This window comes from Micrasema longulum, unplaced genomic scaffold (assembly GCF_059751315.1).
Source record: "Micrasema longulum isolate JH-2025_06_02 unplaced genomic scaffold, ASM5975131v1 h1tg001006l, whole genome shotgun sequence".
In the NCBI taxonomy this organism is placed as follows: domain Eukaryota; kingdom Metazoa; phylum Arthropoda; class Insecta; order Trichoptera; family Brachycentridae; genus Micrasema; species Micrasema longulum.
The window spans coordinates 488,268-503,878 of NW_028278194.1; the positions used below are offsets into that span (position 1 = coordinate 488,268).

The window sequence follows — 15,611 nt, forward strand, 5'->3', positions numbered from 1 at the left end:
TTTATAACATCTTGTATTTATTCCGTGTTATAAATTACTCCGCATCGGGCCTTACTTATTTTATTTCCTTATACCAGGTTTACCTTATACAGAAATAACTAAACCCGTTTCAACCACTTATAACCGATATAAAAAAGCTTACTTTTAAACATATTTATTACCTGGAATAACAATTCACGGGTAATTTTATGGTTCATTTTTTAAAACAGCCAACACTGATGTGCGCGCGTGCGCAGTAACTTTTATAACAACACAAACAAACGTCAAAGTCAAGTCGAGACTACTGTCAGTGTAATGGAGAACATGGAAAAACCGTTAAAAAAATAAATCGAAATTGGGAAGAAGAGGAGAAGGTAAAAACGAGTTCTTTAGATTATTCGTATTTCTTTTTTAATCACAATTAATTAAAATACATCCAAACCTTATAAAATTTCAGATATTATCAAAACAAATTATTAAAAATCACTTAAAGAAGGTCGCCGAACTTGGAAATGGTTTAATTTTTTTTTTAATCTGTTAAAATAATCCATTTTGATTACCGAAAAATATGACTTTTGACAGATCGCTTGCTTATTCCAGCGTTATGCCACAAAATGTGCAGGTATACGTTTTTATGGTCGCTATCCCCAATTTAAACCGAGTTTAACTCTATGCGAGGTTTATAAGTAATATTTTTTGCTATGCCATCGTTATTCTACCACTATTATCCAGATCAACTTTACACTCGATTAGTAAGTAATGCCCATCGTGTTATAACGCGACGATGGGAGATTATATTCTGCCTGACCGGAAAATATTAGAAGTTTTTTTTGTTTTGCAAGCCTTTTGCATTGTTCTTTATTCTAATGCGCATAAAAATCTACTTCCAAATATTTTTATAATAGACCCTGCATAAATTTGGAAATTAAAAAATATATATTAATAACTACAATTGTAATGTTCAGTTTTTGGGGCCTTTCGGATACAAAAAACAAACAAACCATCACACTGTTTCCCCGTAAGGGCATACAATAAAACGCCACATCACTCTATCTTTGCATACAGATCTTGTTTTGTAAACATTCATACATCTTCTCAAGCACGCGCGCCATTATTCCGACTTTTAACATGTCCATCTTCAAGTATTTGTTGGATTTGGTCATGCCATATCTTTTTTATCGATCTTCCTCAATTTCGGCATCCATCAACATTCACGTTATAAATATTTTTAGCCGTTCTTTCGCTCTACATGTCCAAACCAACGCACAGCTCCTTTCTTGATTTTTTCGATAGTGCTTATCTCAGCCTTACATTATGTACGGGTCTTGACATGTGTGCATCTATCGTATATAGTTTTACCACACATTCGCCTGAGAGATTGCATTTCGACAGCATTTAGCCTACTTTCGTCCCTGTTTTTCTAAGTCCACACTTCGCTCCCCTCACATCAGGTTCAGGACCAGGACTCCATTGTCAACTGCTAATTTTGCCTTTTGCGACGAACGACGGATACAAATGGTGTATTTTCAATTTCATCTACTATTAGTTCGAAAAGAAATATTTTTGAATTAGTTGCATGTCTGCATTTTTATAATAACCTTTATATTTCAATTCAATAGCAATTTTATGTTAAAAAATAAAACAAGAAATGTGTTTTTAATTGAGAAACTTATGTTGCAGTCAATTACTTACTGCGAGAAATTGGATACAAAAAAAATATTATTTTTTTACATCATCATCATTCCGTTTCCGCACCTAATGGTGAATAAGGCACTGCATAGGTACACCTAAGCGTACCGTGATAAGAAGAAATGTTACAAGAAGGTAAGATGATCAGTCTTACGCTTCTGATGCCTGTCAAGGGACTATGAAATATTCTATTATAAAAACATATTTTTCTATTAATATTTCATGTCAACCATGTCGGGAATCGAACCCGAGATCTCTTTCATCGTAGGCAAATGCGCTGACTACTACACCACGTCGTAGTTTTACACACGGTAAACAAAAGAGCTTTTATTCTACAGTAAAGTTTCCGAACTACGTCACAAGTTCTTTCAAATCAAACTATGAAAGAGTGTTGTGAGAGATTTCTGGTTTCTGGGAAGCCAACTCACCAATCAGCAGAACTCTTTTACGAGAACTTGTGACGTCATGGGCGGAGTAATTTCAAATATACAAAACATTAAAAAAAATGGCTTACATTGAAAGTCTGTTAACAAACATTTAATTTTTTTGAAAAATCATTGAGTTTCGTCATTGTAGTAGAATGAACTAAGGACCATTATATGTATTCCATAACACTACCACAGACCGTATCCCCGTTATACAATATTGTGCAGTTTATTTTTACATAAAAAAAACGCAAAAACCAATAGCACTGTTCGTACTTGATTAAACCATAAATATTTAATGTAATTCATTAATAAACCGAGTTTTCATTTGGGTAAATTTGTACAACTGAATGGTTGTTTAAGGTCATTTAGTAGGAAATTTGGGGTAACAAGCAAAGCTGGATAATATAAGGGTTGGATATAAATATTTATATTTGGGTAGTTAGTAGTTACTGTCTGCATCTACATAATTCAATGAGTTGATCCTAGTTCTAATAAACTAAGGAAATCCTCTGTAAAGGACTCGTAATGCATTCAAATAGATTCAAAATCGATGATTTATGCCAGAGACGTCGAATTTTCCGTAAAGCTAAATAGCATTGTCCTTCAATGAAAAATATCATCTCTATACCCTTTCCGTACTCGGTGGTGCATAGGATACTGTCCACTTGTCTAGGGTGCTGGTTGTATTTCCTCCGCCTGGACACAGAGTCACAGAGTTCTTTTTAACCAAATAACAATTACATGAACAGAAGCAAAATTTGTTAATTCACTTAGATATTCATCATTATTCCCTTTCCGCACATAATGGTGCATAGAGCACTGCATTAGTACACTAATCACAGCGTATCTTGATCATTTTTGTCACATGAAGGTAAGATGATCAGTCTTACGCATCAGGCGATAGTCCAGGGGACTATGAAATATTTTGGATAATCTAAAGATGAAAATTCCAACACAACTGTTAGTTTACGAAACGAGTGGCTAGACGCGAAAAATAATATCTCTACATTCTGCCCTATTAACACATTAGAGTATCTAGGCGTAAGAAAGTAGCCACTTTTAAAAAAAATGTTATTTTATTTTGTCCGTCTGTTTTAATATCTTCCGGAATGTACGTATCGAGACATTAAAGGAGCCGGCTTTGTAATCGCTCGTTCAATAAAGACAGACGATCGTTAAGCATACTGTCTTGATAATTGTCAAAAGATATGTAAAAATCATGCTCAAGCGAGCATTTTTTGTGTGATAATCACTTTGAAGTGAGCACTTTTTATGACAAAAGCCTATTTAAAATAAAAATTAGATTTTTTTAAATGTCAATGACGTTAGGAACGCGGACTATTGTTTTGCGGTCATTCATTGGGTCGTTTCGATCATATGATGTCGATATGACAAGTAAGTAAAACTGACCGAAAAATCTAAGATAATATCTGGGCATAATAATTGACCAAAATATTAAATGGAAAGAACACATAGATTCAATGTGCAAAAGACTAAGAAAATTATTCCACATATTTTTAAAGCTTAGAGGTATCTTATCGACGGATCTATTGAAGACAGTTTATGCTTTAGTACAGTCAACCATTCAATATGCAATAGTTGGACAGGGAGAGGCATTTAATACTCATCTTAGACCCTTAAAAGTTTTTTATTATTAAAATAATACTATATAAACCATCTTTTTTCTCAACTACCGAACTGTTTAAAAAATTTAATGTTTTAAGAGTGGAGGATATCGACGGAAAGTGTTGTCTGCTCCACGTGCATAAGGAGAGCCTCCCATCGGACCGTATTACGGGAAGGTTGAGAAGAGGATGCCTCGCTCTACAAAGAATTAAAACTACCACGGCCAAACATCATTATACTTATATAGGACGGAAGCTTTTCAATAATTTACCACGAAATTTACCGCAAGAAATAAATTACGGAAAATTCAAGGATTAATTCAAGTAAAGCTTCCTGACACAATTAACATCAACCGTATTTTGAATGTTTGTATATATGTGCCTGTGTATATCAATTTATTCAATGTGTGGTTTTATTTATTTTTATTTTTAAGTACTAAATTTTCTCAGTTTTTTAAATTGTTTTATTTTGTATTTACTGTATTCTTTAAATTGTTTAACTTTTTATTTATTGTATTATTTTTCTTAGAATTTTGTAAACTTACCAAACGCAAGACCCAGACTCTTTTTCGGCAAGTTCAATCTTAAGTGTTCCATAAAAAAAATAACAACAGAGATGAAGAACACTTAAGAGAAGGTAATACAGACGTCTAGGCGTCTATAGGGCTTATGACCTGTCAATGACTGGTTTAAGTGGCCACTTTACACACTGTGTATTCACCATTTTGCCCATATTTGAACATCTATATTTCTTCAATTCTTTCATCTGTTGATGTTTCTGAAGTTAAAGAGCTGAAACCTTTATTTATGCGGGTGAGATTCATCTAATTAAATTATTATACCTACATACTAGGTAATGCTTGAAAAATATTGTAGAAAAATCCACCTGGTTCATGAAGTAACATTTTCAGATGAAAGAATCAAAGAAATATAGATGTTCAAATATTGGCAGAATGATGAATGTTACACAGTGAGTAAAGTGGTCACTTAAACCAGCCATTGACAGGTCATAAGCCCTGTAGATGCCTAGATTTCTGTATTACCTTCTCTTAAATGTTCTTCATCTCTGCAGTTATATGTCTATATTGACAGCTCCCCGGAAGTTGAATCCAGTCCCTGTATACAAAAATTTGAACAAACTCCAAATACTGTTGTTAAGTGTTCCATTTTTTTGAATCGCATGTATTGTTTTTTTAGCTAATAAAGGTTTTTTAATAAAAAAAATATACTGAGGTAGATACAGATAGTACAAAAGTTAAGTTTACCGTCTTAGTATGTACAGATGAAGATAGCGTTCATAATCGAGGCCCTGGTCGGCAAAGGCAGCCTTAGACGGTCGTCGAACAAAATATTTCTTAGAGTGCGACCTAAGGCGGAGCCTCGAAGACAGTCCATCGTGGTCTCGGCAGGCGTCACAGACGATTAAAAAACAATTGAAACGGTTTTTTCATTTAAAAAACTAGAAACAACCCTGAACAAATATTTTAAGCACCCCTTAGCTTTGTTTTACTTATAACACAGATAGTAATTTACTGTCGTCAGTCCATTTTCCGGTCTCCACACTCTCTAATTCAATATATATATATCCCTCGGGATATTCAAAAATCTTAATGTAAAATCTATAAAACAACTTTATGTAAAAGCTCTGTTACTATACGCACACAAACATTATTCTCTACCTTCCATAATTCCTTCCACAAATACAAGAGTTACTAGATACTCCACCCTGATGCTGAAAAAATTAAGAATTAATACAACCTTCGGTCAAAGAGGATTGGCCCACTACTCGGTTAAAGTTTACAATCGACTTCCATTATCCATAAGGACAAGTAGTTAGTTCTCACAATATAAAATTACTATTAAGAAATGAATAGTGGAGGTGGGTTGCGCACGGATCGATGAGTTGATCAAGCCGAATAGGTAAAATATGTGTGCTGTTTATGAAATTTGGTCTATATAAATTGGTTTTGTTTTTTATGATTATTTTAGTTGATATTGTTTATTATGTTAATGATAATTAGGTTAATTGGATTAATTACGTTTTTTAAAATTATGTTTATGTTAACTTTCTTAAACAACTAACTTAAGGCATGTTTCACATTTTGTAAAATGTTTTTCTTTGGCACGGGACAGTGAGGGAACATTATTTTGTACAAAAAAAGAATAAAAACAATGTAAAAGTATAAATAAATATATGTCCATGAAAAAAGTGTCACTCACCCTGTCCGCCACTCCACCAGGAAGGATGGTTTTGACCACAACTCCAGTGCTGCGGCCCCCGATAATACCAAAGGCCAGCCCGCTCCCATCATTTTCCAGCTCGATGGCTTCCACCTGCGCCCACTCGCTATTAACCTGCAATCAAAAACACAATTTCATTAATTAACTCTTAAATGATTGTCCCAAAAAAATGATGGGGTGACAGTCCTGTAAATTTTATTAAAATTACGATATATTTTGAAATACGGGTATTCATTTGTACTCTTCGACATTCCTAACTCAATGACTAATTATTTGAAAAATAGCACTCTTCGAAGAATACAGATTACCGATAATGACAGTTTTAGTGATATTGATATATTCTAAATACCATACTTTTATCAGATCTGTTATAGACATTTTAAATTTATCTCCTGCTTGACTTTTTACTTTTAATTTTATCTTTTAGTTTTAACATTTTAATTCTTAACTTGACCTTTTAATTTTAACTTTTAATTAAATTTTTAACTTTAACTAAAACTTTGAATTTTAATTTTAATTTTTACTTTTGATTTCAACTCTTAGTTTATACTTATTCATATGTACATCTACTACCTACAACTAATTAATTATTGTTGGTTGTGAATTTTTATTAAGAAATATAAATGATCATGGAAGCAGAGAGAGAGGGAGGAAAATAGAGTTGGAGCTATACAATGTCTTCTCCTTTTATGTAATTTTTATTTAATATTCATATTTTTATTTTTTAGAATTCAGTTATTTTTCCCCTCTCCTCCTGCATTCATAATAAATTAGTGTGAAATCTGTAATTGGTCTTACTTTTTTTTAAATTGTTCTTTTGTACCTTGTATTTATATAAAGACTGTATAATTTTCTTGATAAATAAATACATAAATAATGGTATTCACTCCGCCTTGCCCAGATTTCTTAGGTCTGCCAACAAACATCCCAGTCTTAATTTTTTGATAAGAAGTTATCTTTTTTCTTGCGATCACTAATCAAATTCCACTGTAGCCATGTCTCTCTAGGGCCCCTATTAAAATGGGAAGTTAACATTTATCTTTAATTTTATCTACAAAGGAAAATTAAGTTTTCTCTCTGAAGAGCAGAATATGAATACAATTTTTTCTTCTAAACATGTTCAATTATAGATAACCAACGAAGATATTTTAAATGTTCATGCAAATATACTCATTTTTGTAGACAAATGTTGTTTTTTTCTTTATATTTTAGTCGAATATAACTCTTTTAGCTTTTCATTGTAATCGGGGCCTGGTTTCATTCCCACTTAGTCCAATTCTTTTCTCTGTCTTATATCAATGATACTTTATTCTTGTACATTGTCCAGAGGCGGTTCCTTAGTATGTGCATAAGTGCAGTGCACTGCCAAGTAAAAATATGTGCAAACAATTGCGTAATTTTATTGAAAGTAAAAATATGTTTTAGGTAGCTACAAAAAAACAGGGATTCGTTGCAAGATTATACTCGTAAACATCATAATATTCAATACTAGCGCCAAAAGATCTAGCGAGATCGACTCTAGCGGACGATTTTCACATTTTGTCTACGCATGCGCAATCGTCCCTGTGCATGTTCTGTTTTGCACAATTCTTTACCCCGAATTTGTATGAAATATGTAATTTCTCCTAAGATCGTCATTTGAGGGAGATAGACAACGCTTCATACTGGCGAATCGTGCGTTAGAGGGAGAAGATAATGTCCATACTCCGGGCATTGCCAACGCATGCGCATATTTGAAGTTTAAAGTGCGTTTGCAATGTCACTTTGAACATGCGTAATGACATGATATTAGTACGAATTCAGTTGATTTAGTATCCTATAACGTGCATATAATGTTAGGCGAATTTAGCGTTCTTAGTTCCGATGCGCGGGCTGTCATTTGTCATACTTTTGCCCGTTTATCACGTCAGACCTGTCATATTGTTATAATATTATTGAACTTAATGTACATGTTACAAGTTGACAAAATGTAAAGAAATGCACTGCCAATGTTTTTGGTCAGGAGCCGCCAGTGATTGTCAATATAATACCTACTATCATTTTTTTTTATTCTATCATGTATTCAATGTATATCGTCATCAAAAAATATCACCGGGCGTAAATAAAGAAAATAATCATAATGTATTGTAGGCCTGTTACATCGAAGACGTCATTATTAAAAAAAATAAAAGATGCATATCAAGTGTTGTATTCTATGTAGCCTCATGTGACGTCATAGGTACAGGGGTTAAAAAGTATTTATGAATCGAAAACAAACCCCAGGCATGGTGTAGACTTTAATAAGATGTTATTTTTTTTAATTTACTTCATGCACTTTAATTGTCGTATACAATTTGAGCGGTAATGAACAAAATTAGACACTGTCTTTCCTCAGCACTTATATTAAATACCTGTTTCATACTCACCTAGAAAAACCTAAAAAAAAATACAAGCGTTTTTATAATTTACCTAAATATTTCAATTTCGATGACCATTTTGAACGAGTAGTAAATTACTCACTTTTAAAAAATGGATATCAAGTTGGAGTAGAGTGGCGTTCGAGCCTCGGACATCCAATCCGTGTCCGCAACACTAGCCACGGGACCTCAACCCGATTCGTATTTTTATGTATCTTATTATTATAATGACTGATTTAATAAGGCGGCCTCCGTGGTGTAGTAGTCAAGACGCTTGACTCACACACGGAAGGTTTCGGGTTCGATTCTCGATGTACGTATTTACACCACTGTAATTGGGCCTCCTGGCCTGTTGTGGTGCAAAAAAAAAAAGAAATTTATTTAAGACACAAAAGGCGAGTGATACCTTAATCGGCCTCGTGGTGTAATAGTCAGTGCATTTGCCTACCATGCAAAAGGTCTTGGGTTCGATTCCCGACATGGTCGACTTGAAATATTTATTTAAAAAAGTTGTTTTTACACTAGAATATTTCATAGTCCTTGAACTGGCACCGGAAACGTAAGACTGATAATCTTCACGCAACAGAAATGATCAAGATACGGTGCAATTTGTATACGATTGCAATGCCCTATGCACCATACGTTGCGGAAAAGAAATGCTGATGATACTTAAATTCACAAATGTGTACTAATCAGCTCCCGATTTCATATTTACGCTACACAAGTTTCTCTTTTTAGATAAAACATAGAAAATTAATAACAATGCCTTTCATATAAAAATATTTTTTAAATTTATATTTGTTTAATTTAAAAATACAGTCATGGATACTAAAATAAAATGTACTGAAATAAGAACTAAAAAAAGTGTTCAGAACGTAACTTAATATCGTCACAATCATACCTTTATCCACATTGGTGCATAAGGCACTGCATTGTATGCAGCATATTTTCATCACCTGTTACAGGAAGGTAAAGTAATCAAGCTTACGCCTCAGGTATCATTCCAGGGACAATAAAATACATATTGCCGTGGAAATCCACTGTTAGGGTGTGGATTGTTGATTTGTAGAAAATAAAAGCCTTCGCTTGCTTTGAATTCTTGACGCTTTATTGTTAACTTTCAGAAGACTTATTGGATTATTTTACTTGAATAATTACAGAATTATATAAAATGGTGGTTTACCTCGCGGGAGCCAATAATCAAGTAAAATTAAAGAACTTACAGTAGATTCAGTCTGAACATAAACGTGGATTCAGTGTGCTTAACATAAAAATTAATAAAAAATTTCGGTTCCTTGTAAATCATTTCAACCACCTGAGAAATAAAATAATATTTCACGGTGACCTTCCAGGAATCGAACCTCAGACCTTAACCTTGGTTGGCGGACGCGCCAGCCACTATTCTACGAGACGGGATTTTCTCTACTCGATTGCCTTTATCAGGGCTTTTACCTGAGAGTAGCCATCGAGTCTATTACACTCGTCAAGGATTCTGGTAACTGAAAATATAAATATTAATGATATGTTTTCTCATAATTTGTAATCAGCACTTAAAACAACATTACGCTTGGTAAAATTTTCAACATTATCAACATTTAATGACACATAAATTTTTATAAATAAGACTTTATAATTTAAAACATTAAATGCGTTTTTGATATGAAAAAAAAAGCATTTTATTATTTCAACTTTAGAATTAAAATTTGTTAAGTTTAATTTGTTTTAGTTTTGTATCATTGTTTTTTTTATATACAAAAGATAACATGTTTTAACTTTTAACCCTTTATAGGATACTTTTTTATATTTTGGATATATCAAGCACTGACAGTGTGGTTTATTGTTATATTTAAGAGGCATAAAAATTAACTTTGTTTTATTAACCAGTTTTTATTTACATTAAATTTATTTTTAAGATGGAATCGAAACATTACATTTAAAATAAATAAATTCATCAAATAAAATCAATTAAAAGTTTTTGAAATAAAAAGCCGTTAAACAAAATTTAAATTTCACAAATAATCAGTTCAACTTAAGTCAAAATCCTGTTTTTAATATTTTCCTTTTAAAGTCTAACCCAACTTTAAACACAATCAACCCATACTATATCCTTATCGACACCCACTAATCTGTTCACTGTTTCTTTTACATATTTATGTTTAGCTATTATATAACTCTGAAAAAAGGCAACGAGCAGTTGCCGAAACTAGTCGGTGAATGAAAACTGGTTCATTAAACTAAGTTATTTTATTTGTACCTCTAAAATACTCATTTTGTGTTGATCTTGCAAACGTGATTTTTTTTATAGGTTTTAAACCTATAGCATTCTAAAAAGCAGAATGGAAGACTTACCTACCGATATAAAATATTCTTATGACGTATGACTTATTATCAATACTAAATGTAATATTAGAAACTAAATACCTCACTTCTGGTGGTACAAATAGATACCAGATACCACTTTATTCGAGGTGTCTTTTAAAAGGTTAAAGCGTGTTTTGTAAATAAATCTCGCTGGAAATAAATTGTTTCCCCTATATAACCAGTACCTACATATCTACAATTTAAAAGAACCGATTTTCTGGTCAGTACCTCCGTTCCGCTCCGAGGACGCCCGAGAACATTAATTCTTCGACTAAGGACACAAACTACCACTACGCTACACATACATTCTACGAGCATACAGGGAGGTTTTACCGCAAAAGCTATGATGAAGTTGATTTATTTAACACTTTATATACAGATACAATATATATATATATATATATAAGGGCGGGCATTCCGATAAATGTCTTGTCATATCATTTACTCGAAAGAAAAAAAGTATACTATTTGACTACAAACTATCTGGGAAAATTGTCAATTGTTCAATGAAAGCGAGAGATTTGGGTGTACTGATGGATGATAAGCTTTTATTTAGAGATCACATAAATACAATAGTAGATAAGGCGTACAGACTTCTATCGTAATATCGTTTTGGCAAAATTGATCAAAGATGCGCCGTTAATCATTTTCAATTTTGCCAAAACGATATTACGATAGAAGTCTGTACGCCTTATCTACTATTGTATTTATGTGATCTCTAAATAAAAGCTTATCATCCATTAATATGGAATCACTACAAAAAAGGCGCCTTACGTGTGATTTAATTTTTCTTTTAAAAATTCTCAATAATATAGTTAATTCGCCGTATCTTTTACAAAATATTGGTTTCCGTTGTTCTCTTTGCTATACCAGATTAAATTCCCTTTTTTTATGTAACAACTTATAAAAACAATTATACCTCGAATTCATTCATTAGACATACCTGTAGAAATTATAATGGACTCAGTATTGATGTAGACATTTTTAACTGCACGTTGCATTTGTACATACAATTTCTTCATGTGGTCGATTATTTGGGATAGTTGCTGAATGTGCATCTTGAGTGGTTTATGCTATGTAAATGTGCCGCATGTAATGTATATGTTTGTGTATGTTTTATATGTGCGTTCATGTGTGTGCGTGGATGGCTCGGAGTGTACATTCGGTATTTTTATTTATTTTAATTTATTACCTCCATGGAAAACGCAAATGTCAAAAATTATTCTTTTCTCAATTAAAATTCTTATTTATTTATTTTTTTTGTCACATTTAATGTTTATATCTTTTTAATTTATGAAAACTTAACTGGTCTTTTTACGTTAAAAAAATGTTGTTTTTAATACTTATTTTGTATGACTGTATGTTTTCTGAATAAAATAAAATAAAATAAAATAAATAAATAAATATCAATAGATGAAAAAAAATCATTTCAGTATGGAACGAAAACGATAGAGGAAAGAGTGTTGCGCATAGTTAGCGCTACAGACTGGCATATTGAATAAATGTTTATTTCTTGTCACGCGAAAAGGGACACGAACTTTTTAAAACCTAAATTATGAAATAAAGGCAGAATGGTGAGTGTCGCACAGAGTGTAAAATGGGCACTTACACCGGGTAATGACAGGTTTTAAGCTTTGTTAATGCCTACGCTTGTATTTTCCTTCTCAAAAAAATTCTCCATCTCTTCTTTAATATGTTAAATTATAAAACAAAAAGCTAAAACATAAGTATTTTTTTTTTAAACAGATTTATGTATACTCAAAGTATTCATCATCATCAACAATGACATATTTCAGTTTTAATAACCTTAATATCTTTATTATAGAAATGAAAAATATTAAAAATAATCAGAAAGACAAACTATTTACACCAGAAACAATAAATTACATATTTTAAAATAGTTTTTTTTTTTAAATACTCTATATTTTGTTGGTGTATTTATAATTTATGGAATGTTAATTTACTCAAATAAAAAAAACGCTTTTGAAAAACGTCAAAAAATAATTCTTACTTTCTTATTTTACATATTGGGAATAGTCAAAAAGAAATAAAGCGTCATTATGATCGTAGAACAACGACGCATGTCGATTAACGTCTTTTATCTTTGCATTAGGGTAGTTATTCAATTTATTTTTAAACTTTATGTCGTTACTTGATATGTTCAAAAGTAAAAAGTTTGATACTTGGGTTAGTTAAACATATACTTTATTTTCAATTGTAAAATACAAAGCCTTTATAAAACCTTTCTAAGATCAAATATAAAAGAAATACAATGTAGAATTATTAGCACGATATAAGTACGATCGCGACGAAATGTATAATAATCGGGTCCTGTGGCTAGTATCTCGAACTCACGGACCGATGGTTCGTGGTTCGAACCCCACTCTGCTCCAACTTTATTTCCATTTTCTGATAGTGAGTTATTTACAACTCGTTGAAAATGGCCCTAAAAATTAAATGTTTGGGTAAATCATAAGAACGCAAATATTTATTTAAAAAAAATAAATAATATACATAACATAATTACTTTTTACACCCTTGTATAGGATGTTGCATATTTTTTATAGGATACAAGACTTTATTATCTCTCTTATTTAAAAAAAAGTTATGTCGTATTTTGCTAAATTATTAGGGGCATTAATTGCATGTAGGTATATTTTTATTTTTATAAATTATGAAAAATAGAATATTGAATCGTACATTTCATATAAATAAATTTTCCGTTTTTGAAAAACCTGTGTTATAAATCTAAATAAGGGGGTAAAATTAAGAAAAATGTTTTCAGGCGTTGCCTAGTAAGTGAATTGGTTCAGCCGGGTGAATCTCGCCTACATGATAGAGGTTTCAGCTCTTTTACTTCACAATAGTCAGCAGATTGATGATGTTTAAACATGGACAGAATGGTGAATGCTAACCAGTGTGTAAAGGGACTACGTCAACCAGCCAATGACATTTCATAACCCCTGTAAATGCCAAGACTTCCATATCCCTTATCTAAAATGTTTTTCCTCTCTGTTGCAACAAATGTGGATCTAAATAACTCCCTAAGGAGGAAATCCAGCATGTTTACAAACATTAAGACAAACTCAAAACATTGTTGACCTATGTTAAATCACTTGTCCGCAAGAACCCTTTCTAGGGGGATTTTTTCGTCGTTTTATACAGTCTTTTAAAAATTAAAAGAATATGCGTGGAAGAGCATTTGACGGATCTTTTGAGAATAGTTTTTCTCCCACTCTCTTGCAGATGCCTCACCGATACTGTGCAAAAAAGATAACTGCAAGTAGCACTGATTATGCCACATTAAATCGACATAACCTACGTTTTGTTTTGCCTCTTTTTTAAAGAAAGAGTATCAGAATAAAAAAAATTAAATCGGTACTTTTTGCAGACAAATTTAGTCGATTTAAATATATTTGGATTGTCCTTGCTTCCATAAAAAAACATTTTATAAAAACAATAGTGATATGCTTGTATTAAATATCTCAGACGTGCAAAATCATTGCTCTCGTGCCATAATCCAGGGAGAAAATATGGAAATACTTTTGAATGAAGAAAAGTCAGAACGTGATTTCTCTGAAGAGTATTTAAAAACCAAAAAGCAATCACTTAAATAGTTTAAATAAAATTTAAAACATTCGTTAAAGTAGGATTTACCAAACGTCGCCTACACAAAATCTTCCATATAAATATAAAAACATGAAGTTCATAGATAATCAAAGGCATTCTTATAAAACAGTAGGTACGCCCTCCCTTTTAAAAGAGCCTTTAAGTAAACCTTATATTTCCCGCGAGAGTAAAAATTTGTCAATAGAATTCGACAGAAGACAGAAAGCTCTACGATAATATTATTAAAACATTAACGCTGCAGAGTTTGAAACATAAAGTATTTTTAAATTCATTCATATTTTCTTTGTGAAGTATTTAGTTATCGCTGATTTTTTATATTTTTTTATTTTGAATCTTGAAACAGGGCACAGATAAACATATAATTATGTGTAAGTACTCTAATTATAATAATTTATTTACATATAAAATATTTCATTTATTAGTTATTTAACACATACATGAACCTTACGTTTTAATTTTTTTTAATATCCTTTCTTGGGAGGAAATCCAGCCAGTCTGCAAATATTCAGACATACTCAAAACATCGTTGTTGTAAACTTATGTTTGAGCACCCAATGGCAAATCGCTTAAAAAGCGGTTTATCGACGGTTATATATATATTTTTTTAAATGTATATAAGATTTATTCTGAATAATGACTTCAAAAAGAAATGTTCAGCAAGTATTTTGATTTATAACTAATATGAAAATATAAGTTACTATAAATTTTTTTGAATATGTAAACGTAATTTTCTTTTGTTTATTCATAACTCAACACAGTTTTAAAAAAAGCACACCCGTGTAAAAGCCACTCCGAATTATTCCACTTGTAAAAAAATTTAACAAAAATGATTAAATAGGATACATGAAAAGAATATGTTTTTTATTATACGTTGTTTATTTTGAATATGTATTTTAGGCTTTGCACGGGTCTTCTCCTACTTGACATTAATTAATTTATTATATTAATAAAAAATATTTAAAAAGTAAAAAATAATAATAATTATCATTATTTATTCGGTCTTAAAAATCTTATCGCCAGCGGATCCACATGGAGTAACTCCAAACCAGCCTTCTCTCTTTTCTTCTTTCAAACATGAGAAAAAAAAAAATTAAAGTATGCGAAAAAATAAAATATTTAAAATAAGTTAAAAAGGTATAGTTATTACTTTTTTAATACCTTCTTTTAATAAAAATAAAATTCATAATCTATGTGTGTTAAGGGCTTGTCAAGGCGAATTCGCTACGATTCTCTCGTGCGTAATACGCGCGACCGTTGCGTCC

General features: G+C 31.6%; 1 protein-coding gene across 1 annotated transcript in view; it reads right to left on the reverse strand.

Annotated features, from left to right (window-relative positions):
- Positions 1–15,611, reverse strand: part of LOC148277615 (multiple PDZ domain protein-like) — a 434,817-nt gene that overhangs the window by 397,728 nt on the left and 21,478 nt on the right. Inside the window, exon 2 of the mRNA XM_088232645.1 lies at positions 5,942–6,076. Within this exon, the coding sequence (XP_088088771.1) occupies positions 5,942–6,076 (135 nt within the window). The remainder of the gene's footprint in view (positions 1–5,941; positions 6,077–15,611) is intronic.